The sequence below is a fragment of the Trichomycterus rosablanca genome, chromosome 6 (assembly GCF_030014385.1).
Source record: "Trichomycterus rosablanca isolate fTriRos1 chromosome 6, fTriRos1.hap1, whole genome shotgun sequence".
NCBI lineage: Eukaryota > Metazoa > Chordata > Actinopteri > Siluriformes > Trichomycteridae > Trichomycterus > Trichomycterus rosablanca.
The window spans coordinates 122,615-138,693 of record NC_085993.1 but is presented as its reverse complement, the minus strand read 5'-3'; the positions used below and the strand labels follow the sequence as shown (position 1 = coordinate 138,693).

Genomic DNA, 16,079 nt, shown 5'->3' with positions numbered 1-16,079 from the left:
CTAATTTTCCAAGCCAACAGAGTGAAGAGCATCAGACAGTTTGTACTTTATATACTTAATAAAGTAATTAATAGATGATTAATTGGCAATATTCCATTGGATGAAATAATTGAGACCCACCTTACAGTTACAGGTACAATATCTCCAGGGGTTACGCCTAACTACAGTCAGTATTTCTGACATGTACAGTTTCACTGTGATCCTAAACGTTTTACATTCTCACTGCCAGAAGTACATTCCTGCTTCAGCCAGATCATTCCATCCCATCTAGTTCCACTTTGATCTCTCACTGTTGGAAACTGTGTGTGTGTGTGTGTGTGTGTGTGTGTGTGTGTGTGTGTGGATCATACTCTTGTGTACTGATGTATGATGGCAGAATGTTCTCTTGTGTTTTCTGTGTATGAGTGTGTGAATGTGCTTAAGTTTAAGTCCCAGTGGGTCTAAGCAGGAGGTTTTAAAAAGGTTTGAGAACCCTGGTGCTCCCAGGACTGCAGCTCAAACCAGACTGAAGCTCCTCCTGATTCCACCTGCTGGGTTTGGTGATCCTGGTGGTTTTAACTGCTGATCAGTGGAATCAGGCGAAGCTCCTGAGTAATTAGTATGAAAACCTGCAGCCACTGTGGCTCTTCAGTACAAACCAGCCCCAGTTTTAATGTTTTATTGATAAGAACCTGCTGAAGGTGCTGAAACATGCAGGTTTCTCAGCTGGAGCAGATGAATTATGGGTGTCGGTGCAGTTCTGGTGAGCGTGTTGAGGAGAACGTTGGAGGAAACACTCCTCACAGTGCGACAGATGAAATGATCGAGTCTAACTAACCAGAGAGTTTCCTGTTCTCCTAATATGGTCACCAAACGCTGCTTTTCTGTTGAGCGATGTGGTAAACACACACACGCACACACACACACGCACACACACACACACACACGCACTCACACACTCACACACTGATACACACACACACACGAAGCAAAGTTACAGAGTAAAAGAGTAGAGAATAAAGCGGATGCACCGAGCGCTTGAGTGGTGACAGACTGTGATTTACAGGAAAACTCTCTTATAAAGATTATATATAAAACAAGAATGTGAAAAGTGTTAAATACCGACACCCCCCCCACACACACACACACCCACAGGAGAGCTCGCTCGCTCGCTTTGACCTCGATCGTTCAGGAGGATTATGTGAAGCAGAACTGAAGAGGAAGGAGGAAGTTTACACCAATAACACATCACTTCACTTCTCTCTGACAGCGTTTCAGCGCAGTGACAATCCTGCACTCACATCAGACTGAGCTCAGGGTCTTTCTACACTCACTCAGGTCATTTATAAAAAACTACTTTACTTTATGGACGTTCTTTAATAAATCACAGATCGGTCGAGTTTTAATACAAATAAGCAACGCAGAATTCAAACACAGACAACCAGAACTCAGACTCACTTCTGTTTGGATGTGAGAGCAGTTTGTACCGAGAGTTTAATCTGGACAGACACTCAGTGGTAAAAATGTTTGATAAAAACATAAAGCATCAGTTTAATCAGTTAGTCTGGACTGGCTGAAGTCCAGAGATGAATCGGTCCTCTGTCAGCTATGAGCTCAGTGTTTCCGGGTGGAACCGGACCCATCGTGACCCTGATGTTGTGTGATGGGTTATCTGTGCAGAAGTGTGTTTAGATTTAGACTTTTACACCAATGAACCTCTGGATGGATTCTGGGCTCTATACGGGGAGGATGTCCATCACTATCATCATCACTATCATCTTCATCATCATGCATGGACCAATTCCTGCCAGGGGGATTAATTAGGGGATTAATGATGTCATTTTAAAGTCACGCCTGCTGTTCGCCTGTGCAGTTATTAAATAATAAACCTCCACACTGAGGGCTGCAGGTTCGCTCAGGCTGATTATGACACGTGAGAAGCCGCCGCTCGCTTCTTTACACAGAGCTTCAACATGTACGGAGGTACACACTACACTCTCAGTACTCCTCCACCACTCATAATGATACCCGTCCACGTTTCCCTCCCTTCAGGCACATCTAAAACACAAACATCCCCACAGGGATGGACTTGCGCATTAGACCGCTGCACCACTCAGGTGCTATCGTCTAGTATTTTAAACCCCCCGGAAGTTCCTAAGGTGCGTCTGAACATCTCAACATCTTCACTGTCATTGAAAACATATTAGCAGCTTTCATCTCCTCCTGCTGTTCTTTAATAATAGGCGTACTAGTAAACTAGTAGGATTTAGCACCAAAGTTTATTTATATTATCACCTAGTTGTTAAACAATAATAAAATTAAAGTTAGCTAATAAAAGTGCTCAGTGTTGTGGATCTAGTTTAAACATAACCAGTACAGGTTAATTGTTGGAGGTATTTGGTAAGTTTAGTTTAAATGTTAGACGGTGGATTATTGCTGTGCTGATTCATTTCACACTGATGGTGAGACGGACACGTCATCAGAATCAGGAGAGTAAGAGACGTTTATTAATGATACACGACTTTTCAGCTCAGGATGTAATTTATTTAAACACTTCCATCATAGTTAGCAACAGATCGATGATGATTTACACTAAAGATTTATTATTATAGTTTATATTATATATTCATCTTTACATTTCTGCTGTGAAACATCTCAGGTCTCCTGTTCAGGTCTGATTCAGTTCATCTCCATGTGAAGGAAATGCAGAATCATGGTGTGAGATTCACACAGCGCTCCAAATACACACGACCACAAATAAAAACACTTTAGATTCACTGTGCAAGCAAAAAGCAGCAGGAACAACAGTTACACAGATAACAGTCTGCTAAACTCAATCCAGAGCAAAGTTTAAACAAAAAATAGACATTTTGGTAATAATTCAGCTACTCGTGTTTGGTGAAAGAAGTGCTTTATGTGTACCCCAAGAACACCAAACCCACAGTGAAGTATGGTGATGGGAGCATCATGATTGATCATGGAGTGTTATAAGTCCAAACATAAAGGATCTAGCGAATCTCTTAAATTCTATTTCAGGGCCCCATATAACCATAAAACATTTAAGATGATAGAGGATTTATTTATTTATTTATTATGATTATAACGTGATGTTTTACACTTTGGTTCCATCATGACAGGACGGGTCGTTACTGCTTACACACGATTCATCAGTTCAGGTTGAATATCAAACACAGTCATGAACTATTTAGTGTCTCTTGTAGGAGGAAACCGGAGCACCCGGAGGAAACCCACATAGACACAGGGGGAACATGCAAACTCCACACAGAAAGGACCTGGACCGCTTCACCTGGGGATCGAACCCAGAACCTTCTTGCTGTGAGGCGACAGTGCTACCCACCGAGCCAGATGAGATGAGATAAAACGATGTGGACGATTTCTCATCTCCAAACGTCAAAACGTCTCCATCTAGATGAGCTTTATTATCATGATGCGTAGCCAAGTTGTAGCCAAGTGGTGAAGGTACTGGACTAGTAATCAGAATGTCGCTGGTTCAAGCCCTAACATTGCCAGGTTGTTACTGTTGGGTCCTTGAGAAAGGCCCTTAATCCTGAAGTTGCTTTGGATAAAAAGCTTCTGCTAAATGTTAATGTAAATGTAAATGTTAACCCTAGGATCAGACCGGACATGATTTTTCAAATCTTGTTGCCTGAATCGCTGACCACCGGAAGTGCCATCTTGCCTGTGGGTGTTTGGTTGCCATTGCCATGCAAGTGCCACAGAGGTTCAGCGTATTTGACTGGCTGGTATCTACAGAGCTTCTAGAAAAACAGTCTGACCATGAATCAGACGTGTTCCCACTAAAAATCCTAATAAAAATCTTGGAGGGAAATCACTCGTCTGTAAATCTCACCCCTGTGTAGTCCATCACTGACTGTACACCCAACTTGAGAAGAAAACTGCGGTCATTTTTTGTGAGGCTTGACCCTGTGACAGTGAGTTTCTCATCCATCTCTAGTAGGAATGATTATCTAGAAACCAAAAACGGACCGTAGTGGCTTTCACTACAGTGGCTGCATGGCAGTTAATAGCCCAAAGCTCCACCCACTAAGCTCCTACTGTCCCAGTGAGTAAACATGAGCGTGGATTAAACTCCTGTCCAGAGCTAAACTCTTCCAATCTCAGGGGAAGTGGATATGATGGCAGAAACAGGAAGTCCCGGCCTTTAATTATCTCTTAAACGCTGTTTGTTTGTTCTCGAGAAAATCTTTCTGCATCTTTCTGATCGGCTGTGTGGAAATTTAATTTCTGTAACATCAGAAACGTTTTATCCGAGCTTCAGGTTCTCCTGATGTTCCTCACATCTCCTGGACCATGTCGCTGTAGTTCCAGCTCAGAGTTCCAGCTTTAGTTCCCCCCTCTGATGATCCCAGACATTCTGAGGTCTCTTAGCCAGCGTTTATTTCATGTTTGGTTCATTTTGTGATGTTTCACCGTGCTGATACGTGATCAGCTTCACCACAGCTCGCGTTGAAGAGAAATCTGATTACTGACTGACTCTGAGTGAGTGGGTCTGATTTCCCGAGTTTATCTGATTCTTCTGTGCATTAAACAGCACACATTCCTGCAGAGGAATTTCCCACAATCCTGTGTGGTGTTGGGAGTCTCGGTGTGTCCTGATCTGTTTATTATATTAATAATTAATATTATTGATTATTAGTTTGATCCGCTCTGGGTTATACTCATAAAGAGGATGGTGTGTGTGTGTGTGTGTGATGATTCTGGCTGTGTGGGTGTGTGTGTGTGTGTGTGTGATGATGATTCTGTGTGTGTGTGTGTGTGTGTGTGTGTGTGATGATTCTGGCTGTGTGGGTGCAGTATTTGTACTGATGGTGATCCTCCTCCTCCTCCTCCTCCTCCTCCTGGTCCGGCTGGTCAGTGTTCCTGTGCTGTTATCGTTGCTGGATAAACGATGTGTGCTGTAGGAGAAATTTCTCTCCCCTATAAGGAAAGTGTTTGGACGTTCATTCGCTCGTCTCTGTACTCCTGCACCACATCGACCTTATAAGGGCATGACAGCAGGCGATTGCGCGGCTGCATGTGCACGGCTGCAGGAATCCAGTCAGACCTGCATGCGTGACCTGATCGATCTGATCGGCTCCTGCGGCGCGTCCGTGTCGCCGCCGCCGCTCGGCTCTCGACATCCATCTTCTTTCCCAGCTGCTGATCTAAACTTGGGCTCCTCAGGGAATTGTGGGAAATTTATCGTGAGCTAACAGCCGCAGCGCTGGGTATAAGTAGAATCGTCATTCCCACGGGATGGTGTCGGCTAAAGCTAGCGCTACGCTGTATATACAGTGCTTAGCTGGGACTTTCTCATAGTGGGAGCGATGGCTATCAGAGTGGAGTTAACTGGAGCGTTTAAATCCAGATGTTGTGTCCATGTGTAGTGTATAAATCCAGATGCTCCAGTGTCTGTAGGATCAAATCAGTGCAGGTTTAGTTACTTACTGGTCAGTAGTGACCAAAATATTACGATATTATTAAATAATAAATAAGTAAATAAGGGCCTTTCTCAAGAGCCCAACAATGGCTGCATGGCAGAGCCAGGACCCACTGTCTTATTATTTAAGGGCCTTGTCACTGCACTAGACTCGAACTCTTTGTTTCTGATGTCACATCCTGTAATTATTTACAGTAATGTGATAAACTGATGAGCTATTAATTCTGACATGCAGCAACTGACATCAAAACACTTTAATTATTTATGTCCTTTACTAAGAGATGTGATATTAAATCATAATGAAGAGGACACGCATGATTGTGGTGCAGCGACAAGGTCAATAATAATCCGCCCATCATCTCACACAAACTATGTGGACATTTTCTCATCTCCAAACGTCAGAACGTCTCCATCTACACGAGCTTTATCATCATCATGTGTTACCCTTTTTTCTGACTGGACTCATGCGTTCACTCGTCTGTAAATTTTTATCCTTGTGTAGTCCATCACTGACTGTACAGTCGACATGACAGGAAAACTGCGGTTGTTCTTTGCGAGGCTTGACGTCTCTTGAGTATCTCTAGTAGGAACCAAAAATGGACGAGCTTGGATGATGTGACGCATTGTCATCTGATGATAGAAAGTAAAGGAAAAGGTTTTCTGTGTAGTTTAAAGGATTGATCAAGGATCTGCTGAAGTGCATTTGAACTGGACGGTGCAGAATGTTTAATTTTATTTTGATTTACTTCTAAAGTAATCTGAGATGAAGAGAATAAATACAAGCAGCTTTTACTTTTACTACCACTTTCATACAAAGGTATTAAATGATAAACCCTTACTGTGATATTACATGACATGCACTGTGATGGTATCACCCACCACTACCTGATTATTCTTCTAAAATCATCAGATTATAATAAACCTTGTTTTCTCCTGTAAGTTATAAAATATCTCATCATGTGTTTGGTTTTAAAGGGATCAAATGTGAGCAGTTGATTCTGATTCTGGATCATTGCTGGACTGAATGATGATTCCTACACTGATTAAATACGTTTTGGTACATGAGGATCTTCATTTTGGGGGGAAATTGAATCTGTACACCATAAACTGAGGGTGAAAGATCTAGTAGATGTTGGGCTGCTGCTGTGTTGAATGCAGCTGATCTGATCAGCGTAAAGACCTGAGGAACTTTGATAAGGACCAGATTGTTATGACCATATGACTGGGTTGAACTCTTGTGTGCCAGTCAGAGTACTAGGGATGTAACGATACACTCTACACACGATGCGATGTGATTCACGATACTGGGTTCCGATTTTTTTAAACAAAATGAAATTGAAGACAAATTATGACAAAGTTTCCTTTTATTATTTCTTTTAATAAAATAAAATAAAATCCTGTATTTGTGCTTATCTTTTATTTATCTAAATAATGAATGCCCTTTTATTTCTGATGTAGGTACGAACTATGCAAAAACAATGCTGCACATTTCCCTTTGTGTGTAAAAGAAACTGAAATAAAATAAATCCCACATTAAATAAATAAATGAATAATACAGATAAAGAAAGTATCCTCACTTAAATACATTTGGCTGGAAAATTCAGAACCTGGCAACCCGTAGTGACGTCAACCAGGCGAGGTGAATAGCGCCAGCGCCCTCTGCTGTTTGAAGTAAATATCGGTTCATTATACATGTAAACCGATTTGAATCGTTACACATGTGAATCGATTGTGGTGCATCGTTACATCCCTACAGAGTGCCCATGCTAACTCCAATATTAAAAGCACCTACAGTGAGCATACAGGCATCAGAACTGGACCCTGGAGCAGCAGAAGAAGCTCGGCCGGTCAGAGGAATCTGTTTGCTCCAGGATCATGAGGATTAAACTGATTATGTGGCTTGTTTTAATGGTTTGGATTGTGGGTGTGCTCTGCTGAACCACTAGAGTCCGAATTTTACCTGATGCACCTTAAAAAAACCAAGAGGAATCAGGTGAATGTAGAGCTGAGATGCTTCTTCAGTGTGCTGGTGCTTCAGTCCTAAATTGTTCTCCTTCCATGAGGTGACCTTTACACCCCCTCAGTCTCTATTACCTGTGTGTGTGTGTGTTTGGGTTCCTCTAAATAATGAAATAGAATGAATTATAATCAGTGCTGTTTGTGTTGTGTGATTATTGCTGATTTGATATTATCATAAATAATGAGTTTGTGTGATTTGTCCCCGCAGCGGCCCCACCCTAACACCACCATGAGTAAAAGCATGAACGAGGACGAGAAGTTCCTGTTCGCCGATAAAGATTACTTCAACAGCCCGGTGGCGCAGGCCGACTGGGCCGCCAAGAAGCTGGTATGGGTCCCGACGGAGAAGCACGGCTTCGAGGCTGCCAGCATTAAGGAGGAGAAGGGAGACGAGGTGCTGGTGGAGCTGGTCGACAACGGCAAGAAGATGACCGTCAACAAGGACGACATCCAGAAGATGAACCCGCCCAAATTCAGCAAGGTGGAGGACATGGCCGAGCTCACCTGTCTGAACGAGGCGTCGGTCCTGCACAACCTGCGCGAGAGATACTTCTCCGGACTCATCTACGTGAGTCACAACAACTTCATTATGAGCAGTAATAATGAAGAGAAGTTTAGTGCTCCTGTCTCCTTCTTTTACTACATTAAACCACGTTAAGCTTTATTTTCAACCAGAAGCGTTTTAGACTCTGGGAGAAGCTGATTCTGATTCTCACCATTTCTCAGAAGCTGGAGCTGTAACACAAGTTTAAAAGTGAAACAGGGAGGAGAATCCAGATAAACACAGATACATGTGGAGCTGTAACCCTGGATCTGACGCTTATTCCACACTGATGCAGATTCAGATCAGATTCACACGCTGATCAGGGTTTACCACTTATCATGTAAATGCACCCTAATGCTGGGGCTGCACTGATGAGCATTTCTGATCATGTGCTGTGTAATGCCAAGTTCTCACTACACGACTTTCTGAGTGGCCGGGTCGCTGTACAGTTCTCACTACACGACTGGCTCTCTTGTAATCGGGAGTCTTTCAGTCAGTGTGTATTTCACACTACACGACTGATCGGTGATGGGGGGTCACACACGACACCATCTATCACCAACTGGGATCGCAGGTGAGCTTCTCCGGTCTCCCAAACTACGTTCCGTCACGAAGTGATGAGGGGTTTAATGATACCACGTCCAAAAATGTGCAGCGTAAATGGAGTGGATTTGGCAACACGAGCAGTATGGATTGTTCTATAGTAAGTTGGAGGTTAATAAATATTGTTTGCAATGCAGCGTGGGTGTTTTGTAGAGAGCGATCAGGTCAGAAATACTGTAAAACGTGTGTGTGCTGATGTATTCTGATATAAACTATATTACACCCCTGTACCACCTGTTTACACTCCTCCCCTGCGTTTCCCCTCACACCGTATCCTGCGTTCTCATTGGCTGTTCGACACAGCACTCACTGCCAGTCGTGCAACTCAGATCAGATATCTGACATGCTAGAAATCTCGATCTGGTCGCCGAGCGCTCGGCGAGCCGGTCGGATGGAGTTGTTGAGTAGTTCACACTTAGTGATTGAGAGCCGAGTTTCGATCGCTGAGCGAACGCTGAGTTGTTCCCGAGCCGGCAAATCTAGCGCCGACCAGCCGCCGAAAATCAGGGCAACAATCGTGTAGCATTAACCAGGCATAACCCTCACTGTGTTTCTAACAGCATTTGTAAATAAATATTTTAACAAATCAATATTCCGCTAGCACACCATCTCCGAGATTCTGAACTCCTCAGTTTGAAACTCGGCGTTGCCACTGGTCGGCTGGGCGCCATCTAGCGGGCGTAATTGGCAGTGCTGCAGCAGACACGTTTCATGCTCTCTGATTAGCAGATAGGGGCGCCTGTGCAGAATGCGTGGGTGAAATCAGGGATCCCCCAGCAGTGGAGGACCACGGTAAACTGGGAGAAAATGCAGAAATAAAGTAGAAAAAATATATATAAATATATAATATAAATATAAATATATATATAAAATAAAATTGTGTGTGTGTGTAGACATACTCAGGGCTCTTCTGCGTGGTGGTGAATCCGTACAAGATGTTGCCCATCTACTCAGAGAAGATCATCGACATGTACAAGGGCAAAAAGAGGCACGAGGTTCCTCCTCACATCTACTCCATCACCGACAACGCCTACAGGAACATGATGCAGGGTAACACACACACACACACACACACGCTCACACACACAGAGGGGTGAGGAGATCATAATAAGAGGGTTCAGATATTCCACATCAGCACCATGTAGAGGAAGCAGGTGTTGTACTGAAAGCAGAGGCAGTTTAATACAGCATGTTTCTGTTCTGCTGAATTCTGCAGCTCTGCGCTCTGATGCTGTTTTGCTCCTGTTAGGAGAGATAAGCGATAAGCTGACGGTGACCCACTGCAGTATGAACACGTCACTGTGCTTCACATCAACACACCTTCATGCTTCATTCAGTAATAATCTGTGAAACGTAGTGAAGGTAGCACCGATGTACAACAGTGAGCTGAACAGAAAGACGCTGAACAGAAACATTCAACCTCCAGATCGAAGAGTCATACCGTCATACCTCCGGCTTCAGTTTAATGTTTATTCATTATGTTTCTTTAATTAGTGTAATTACATCAAAGGTTTTCAATCACACACACACACGCACACACACACATTTACATTTTTACATTGTCAGCATTTAGCAGAAAGCGACTTTACCCAAAGCGACTTGTACAGTCTGAGCAACTGAGGGTTAAGGGCCTTGCTCAAGGGCCCAACATCAGCAACCTAGCAGTGGTGGGGCTTGAACCAGCAACCTTTGGATTACTAATCCTGTGCCTTAACCACTAGGCTATGCCTAGGCTGAAGATCCTCACTCAGCTACTAATCAGCAGAGGAGTGTGTGGGATTAGTGTCTCATTCTACTGCAGGGATGAGTAGATTCATAATACACACACACACACACACACACACACACACACACACACACACACACTGTACACTATACACACACATAAACACTACACAGCAGCTATGGCTAATTTATGCCATTTAGCAGAAGCTTTTATCCAAAACGACGTACAGGTGGAACTTAGAGACAAGCTGTAGCCTAGTGGTTAAGGTACTAGTAATCAGAAGGTTGCTGGTTCAAGCCCCACCACTGCCAGGTTGCCACTGTTGGGCCCTCGCGCGAGGCCCTTAACCCTCAATTGCTCAGACTGTACACTTGTCACTGTTATGTAAGTCTCTTTGGATAAAAGGCGTCTGCTAAGTGCTGACAATGTAAATGTAAACTTATACAATGCAAGCAATTAATGATTAAGGGCCTTAATCAGGGGCCAAATTGAGGTAACTAACTGATCACTAGTTCAGTACCTGAACCACTGAGCCACCACTGTCTTCAATTAAGAGTGTGTGTGTGTTATAACACACATTGTGCTGATGTGTGGAGTGTGTATGCTAACAGTGCATGCTATGCAAAATACACTAACCACAGCGTGTGATGTGTGTGAACGTCAGCAGAAAACACACACACACACACACACACACACACACACACACACACACACACACACACACAGTTTTATGTTGTGTGCTCAGTTCATTACACTCTTTATATTCAAATCTAAAAGAAATCATTGTTATTGATTGATGAAACGTAATTTAAGAGGTTTGATGATGGTGAAGGTATCAGTGATGTGGAACAGAAACCTCCTGATCAGAACGTAGATCTGAAATCAGAAAATCAGAAGCTTCACTTCATTACAACTAAATCTGATCATCTGATAACAGAGACGCAGCTGAAATCTCACACTGAATACACGAGGACATGAGCTCAAATCCCCTCATCATCTACATACGTACAGAGTTTCATTATTATCCAATACAGTCTGATTACAATCACAATCCAAGTCCACTCTCCTAACAGGAGCAAAACAGCATCAGACCGCAGAGCTGCAGAATTCAGCAGAACAGAAACATGCTGTATTAAACTGCCTCTGATTTCAGTACAACACCTGCTTCCTCTACATGGTGCTGATGTGGAATATCTGATCCCTCTTATTATGATCTCCTCACTGCTGCACATGAATCAGCACTTTTATTGAACTGGTGTTTGGGACTCGGCTATGTCGCTAAGGTTTAATAATCTGTTTCTCCTTTGTTTGTTTCCTGCAGACCGTGAGGACCAGTCTATTCTCTGCACGTGAGTGGTCATCACACACACACACACACACACACACACACGAATGAATAAAGTTAATCTTGGTTTCTAAAGCTGAACCTGGGCTGTACTGCTTCAGAAGATGGAAATATATAGCACAGCTGCAGCAGCGACTGTTTGGATATATCCAAAACTGGGACAGAGCAGAGGAAGAAATAAATGCAGAAAGATTTAACTGAAACTAAAACTGTATTAATCAGCTGATAATGGATTAGATATTTTATCTGATCGTTACTGATGATTGATGATAATTAGTGTGTCATTTCCTCTCTTCTGTTCATCCAGTCGTGCTTTATGATTGAGGGCAGGAAGTTTGTACATTAATGTTTCCCTGCAGAGGGAATTTAGTCCAACAGGAAACGTGCTCCCTGCACCCCCTACTAAATTCACATCGTCTGTGTGTGTGTGTGTGTGTGTGTGTGTGTGTGTGTGTGTGTGTGTGTGTGTGTGGCTCTGTAATAATGGAAACCCCGTCTCCAGAAAAGTCATATGGAGGCAAAATAAGTGAAATGAGTAAAAAGTTAATAGAATGTTGAAGTTTCATCTGATCTGTACAAGCAATGATGGATTACGGCTCACCACTGTGTTCCAAACTTCATCAGAAAATCGACAGACTGTTCAAAAGAACATTTGATAGATCCTAAAGCAAGACTGTAAATAATTCAGAGCTCTTGCCATCTACTGTACATAATACTGTGAATTTTTTACACTGATGTGGTGTGTGTGGTGATATGTGTTGATGAAGCCTAATATTTATGGTGTTAAGACACAACCTGACTCTGTTTTTGCAGTAAGGAGGTTTTGGTGCGTTTCTGCCCCCTTTTAAAGATTTTTTGGACTGAACAGGCACAAATTCACAAAAAGTGCAGGTCGCTCAGTGATTAGAAGGTCAAGTCTTACCACTGCAGAGTCAATATTTTTTAAATTGTCTAAAATGTTATTTTTATTTTATTCTACTCTACTCTATTTACTGTGTTTACTCTACTGACATTGTACTGGAGCTGCTGTAACACCCAAATCAATCAATAAAGGAATCTTATTTTATCGTAAACACTGTCAATACTACATACATTTTGATATGTCTCCCACACAGTGCTAACCCTTGTGTGTGTGTGTGTGTGTGTGTGTGTGTGTGTGTGTGTGTGTGTGTGTGTGTGTGTGTGTGTGTGTGTGCAGGGGTGAATCCGGCGCTGGTAAAACCGAGAACACTAAGAAGGTGATTCAGTATCTGGCCGTGGTGGCTTCATCACACAAAGGCAAAAAAGATATGAGCACTGTACGTATCACACACACACACTCACACACACTCACACCTATACACACATACACACACCTACACACACACTCACACACACTCACATCTATACACACATTACACACACACACACACGTACTCACACACACTCTCGTTACAGATCATGATTAGATCACCACGGTGCGTGTAAATCATTTAATGTTTATATTTGATGTACAGCTTCATTACTGATCACATGTGGAGCATCACGTCCATCTTCATCTACAACAAACCAGCAAATCACAGATCAGCCAATAATAATAACCTTTATTATAATCATTATTTTTTTTAGTAAGATTTTTTGTGTGAACGTGGATAAATCAAGATTATTATTAGATTCAGTTAAGCGGTTCTAACGTATATTATCATAAATAAAGTTTAGTATAAGCTGATGATGTTATGCTAACTGGAACAATGGAGCTTTTATTGATGGTGATCAGTCAGTGTTTGATTTATTAAGTTTAGTTTTATTTTCTCTAACCACCGTCTCCCCCAATAGCAACATGCAGGACAGCAGTTGGCCTTCGTGAGTAACAGGAATGCTGCAGTTCCTCTATGTTTGTGTTTGCAGGGTTGTGTGTGTGTGTGTGTGTGTGTGTGTGTGTGTGTGTGTGGTCCGAGACCTGCATGCCCTGACCACTGGCTGTATATACATGGTGAACAACACAACAGTAACTCCATAGTGAAGCTGTAATGTCTCTCTCGCCCTCTAGTGGCTGCAGTGCAGCTTTAGTGCCCAAAACATCACGATAAAATTAAGATCATCTACAAGGACAAAAGTATGTAGACACTCGTCTAACTGTTAGATGGATCATGATTAAACACTTACAGAGCCGTGGATCCTCATTGGCTGGAGAATGGGTTGTGGCACTGTGATTGGATGGAGTCAGTTTACCATGTGCTTTCTGATAGAGCTCTCTGCTCACGTCTTGGAGCAACAACAGCTCGGCCGTGAAGCCATAGACACTTGTTACATCACCCACAAATACATAAGACCAGGATCACAGTACATAATCCCAATTGGTGTAAAGCACAGCTCCACTAGACTCTGGAGTAATAAATCACATTTTACTAAGAGTCCTGATGATGAATCTGGGTTTGATGATGAAGCAAACTAAAGGCTACAGCTGAGATCAGCATGGGCTAACCGTTTGGGGAATACCACTTCCTGTTTTTGCATTGAAGTGAGCTTGAACAAATGTACATGAATAAAGTCCTAAACTTAATCCTATCTAACAGCTTTGGAGGTGAATCCCTGCATTCACGTTCCAAAATCCAATGGAAGCTTCTCAGAAGAGTGTAGTCTGTATTAGTGCAGGATGAGGTGGAGGGGAATCGATGAGCAGTGTAGATCAGCAGTGCCGCTCAGTCACACATAATGACTTCAAACCCCCACAGTCATGTTCCATCATCCACACGTCTGCTTTTACGATCTGTGCTGTTCACCATAAATATACGGTCAGTGGGTTCGACTCACACAGAGTGACGCCTGATCACAATCTTACATGGAGGGAAAAACAAACACAGCAGATTCTTTATATTAATGTTTCTACAGAGGAATGAATCCTGTTTATGAGGTTTTTCCCCCATCTGAGATGATTCAGACTTTTTCTCTGCCAGGTTTAAACTGGCACCGAAACAGTGTGGCACCGTGTGTGTGAGCATGAGAGTGGAGTTCTTTTGATTAGATGATTTCCTAGATCACGTCTTAATCACCCACCGGTCGTTCAGCACTTTCTGTTACAGGAACTTATCACCTGGTACAAAACCTGCAACTGTAGTGAAGCTAAACACACCAACATGTCGTGTATTCAGTGTGTGTGTGTGTGTGTGTGTGTGTGTGTGTGTGTGTGTGTGTTTAACTGAGTGTGTTTGTAGGTTCAGTATTTAGTTTCGTCTTGAATCCAGACGAGTGTTTATATCAGTGTTGATGTCTGTCTCTGCTACTAGTTACAGTGCCGTGAGAAACTATTCACCCCCTCTGGTTCCCACCATTATTATGTCAGTTATAAATGTGTCAGATCTTTAAACAAACTATTATATTTAAATTAGACACAAGTTGCCCTTTTAGTTACTCAGTCTATCAGTTAATGAAACTGTAATTGCTAACTTAATTAGGTTGGACACACCAGGCCTGATCACAGCAGCCATGCTGAATCTAATTCTCATTTAATTTAAACCTTTCACAAGCAGCATCACCACACAACAATCAACCGAAATGAAGGAAGAAATGAAAGTCAGATGTATTTGTATAGCGCTTTTTACAATCAACATCGTGTCAAAGCAGTTTTACAGCATCCAGGACCAACAAATTTAAATAAAAACCCTGTCGAGCAGGCGGAGGGTGACGGTGGCAGGAAAAATCTCTCTTTTAAGGTTTCGGGATAACAGTGAACAGTGTTAAAATTGTCCTAGAAGGATCTAAAGAAATCCCCCCGAGAGTGCAAAGTCACCACAAACCCAGATAAACATCCAGGGAACTGCAGGTCTCTTACCCCCCTCCATTACCCCTCAGTATATGTAACTGCTGTCTTAAAATTTCATATAATGATCTGAAACAATACAAGGGGGCAAATACTTTTTCTCAGCACTGTAGCTCTGTAACTTGTTTCCTACTTGATGCTCTGTTCCTCTCTCTCTCTGTATCTGTGTGTACGGGAGTGTGTGAAGCTTCCAGCCATCTCTCGTCTCTCTGATGCTTCACTTCCTTTTTCCTCTCTGAAGTCCGGGTGAGAAAACGCAGTGAATCTCTGTGTGTTCCAGTTCTGTCCTCACACTGCACCCAGTATATCATCCACTTCATCTCCACTGTACAGCTGTAGGACACGGGGTGGGGGTGGGGGTGTGTGTGTGTGTGTGTGTGTGTGTGAGAGTCCTGTGTGTGTGTGTGTGTGTGTGTGTGTGTGTACATGAACCCTGTGTTATCCTCCTGTAGGGGGAGCTGGAGAAGCAGCTGCTGCAGGCGAATCCCATCCTGGAAGCTTTCGGTAACGCCAAAACCATCAAGAACGACAACTCATCCCGATTCGTGAGTCCCGCCCCTCTCTACCTGCTCCAGACAGGAAGTGAACCCCACATGATTCGAT

At 42.9% G+C, this 16,079-nt stretch overlaps 1 protein-coding gene across 2 annotated transcripts in view; it reads left to right on the top strand.

Annotated features, from left to right (window-relative positions):
• Positions 1 to 16,079, top strand: part of myh11a (myosin, heavy chain 11a, smooth muscle) — a 44,052-nt gene that overhangs the window by 1,861 nt on the left and 26,112 nt on the right. The window contains exons 2-7 of one of the 2 annotated variants that reach the window (XM_062997184.1): positions 7,668 to 8,027; positions 9,500 to 9,656; positions 11,654 to 11,681; positions 12,876 to 12,975; positions 13,493 to 13,519; positions 15,929 to 16,021. In XM_062997184.1, the coding sequence (XP_062853254.1) occupies positions 7,689 to 8,027; positions 9,500 to 9,656; positions 11,654 to 11,681; positions 12,876 to 12,975; positions 13,493 to 13,519; positions 15,929 to 16,021 (744 nt within the window). In that variant the 5' untranslated portion in view covers positions 7,668 to 7,688. The remainder of the gene's footprint in view (positions 1 to 7,667; positions 8,028 to 9,499; positions 9,657 to 11,653; positions 11,682 to 12,875; positions 12,976 to 13,492; positions 13,520 to 15,928; positions 16,022 to 16,079) is intronic. The other variant, XM_062997186.1, reaches the window with a different exon arrangement.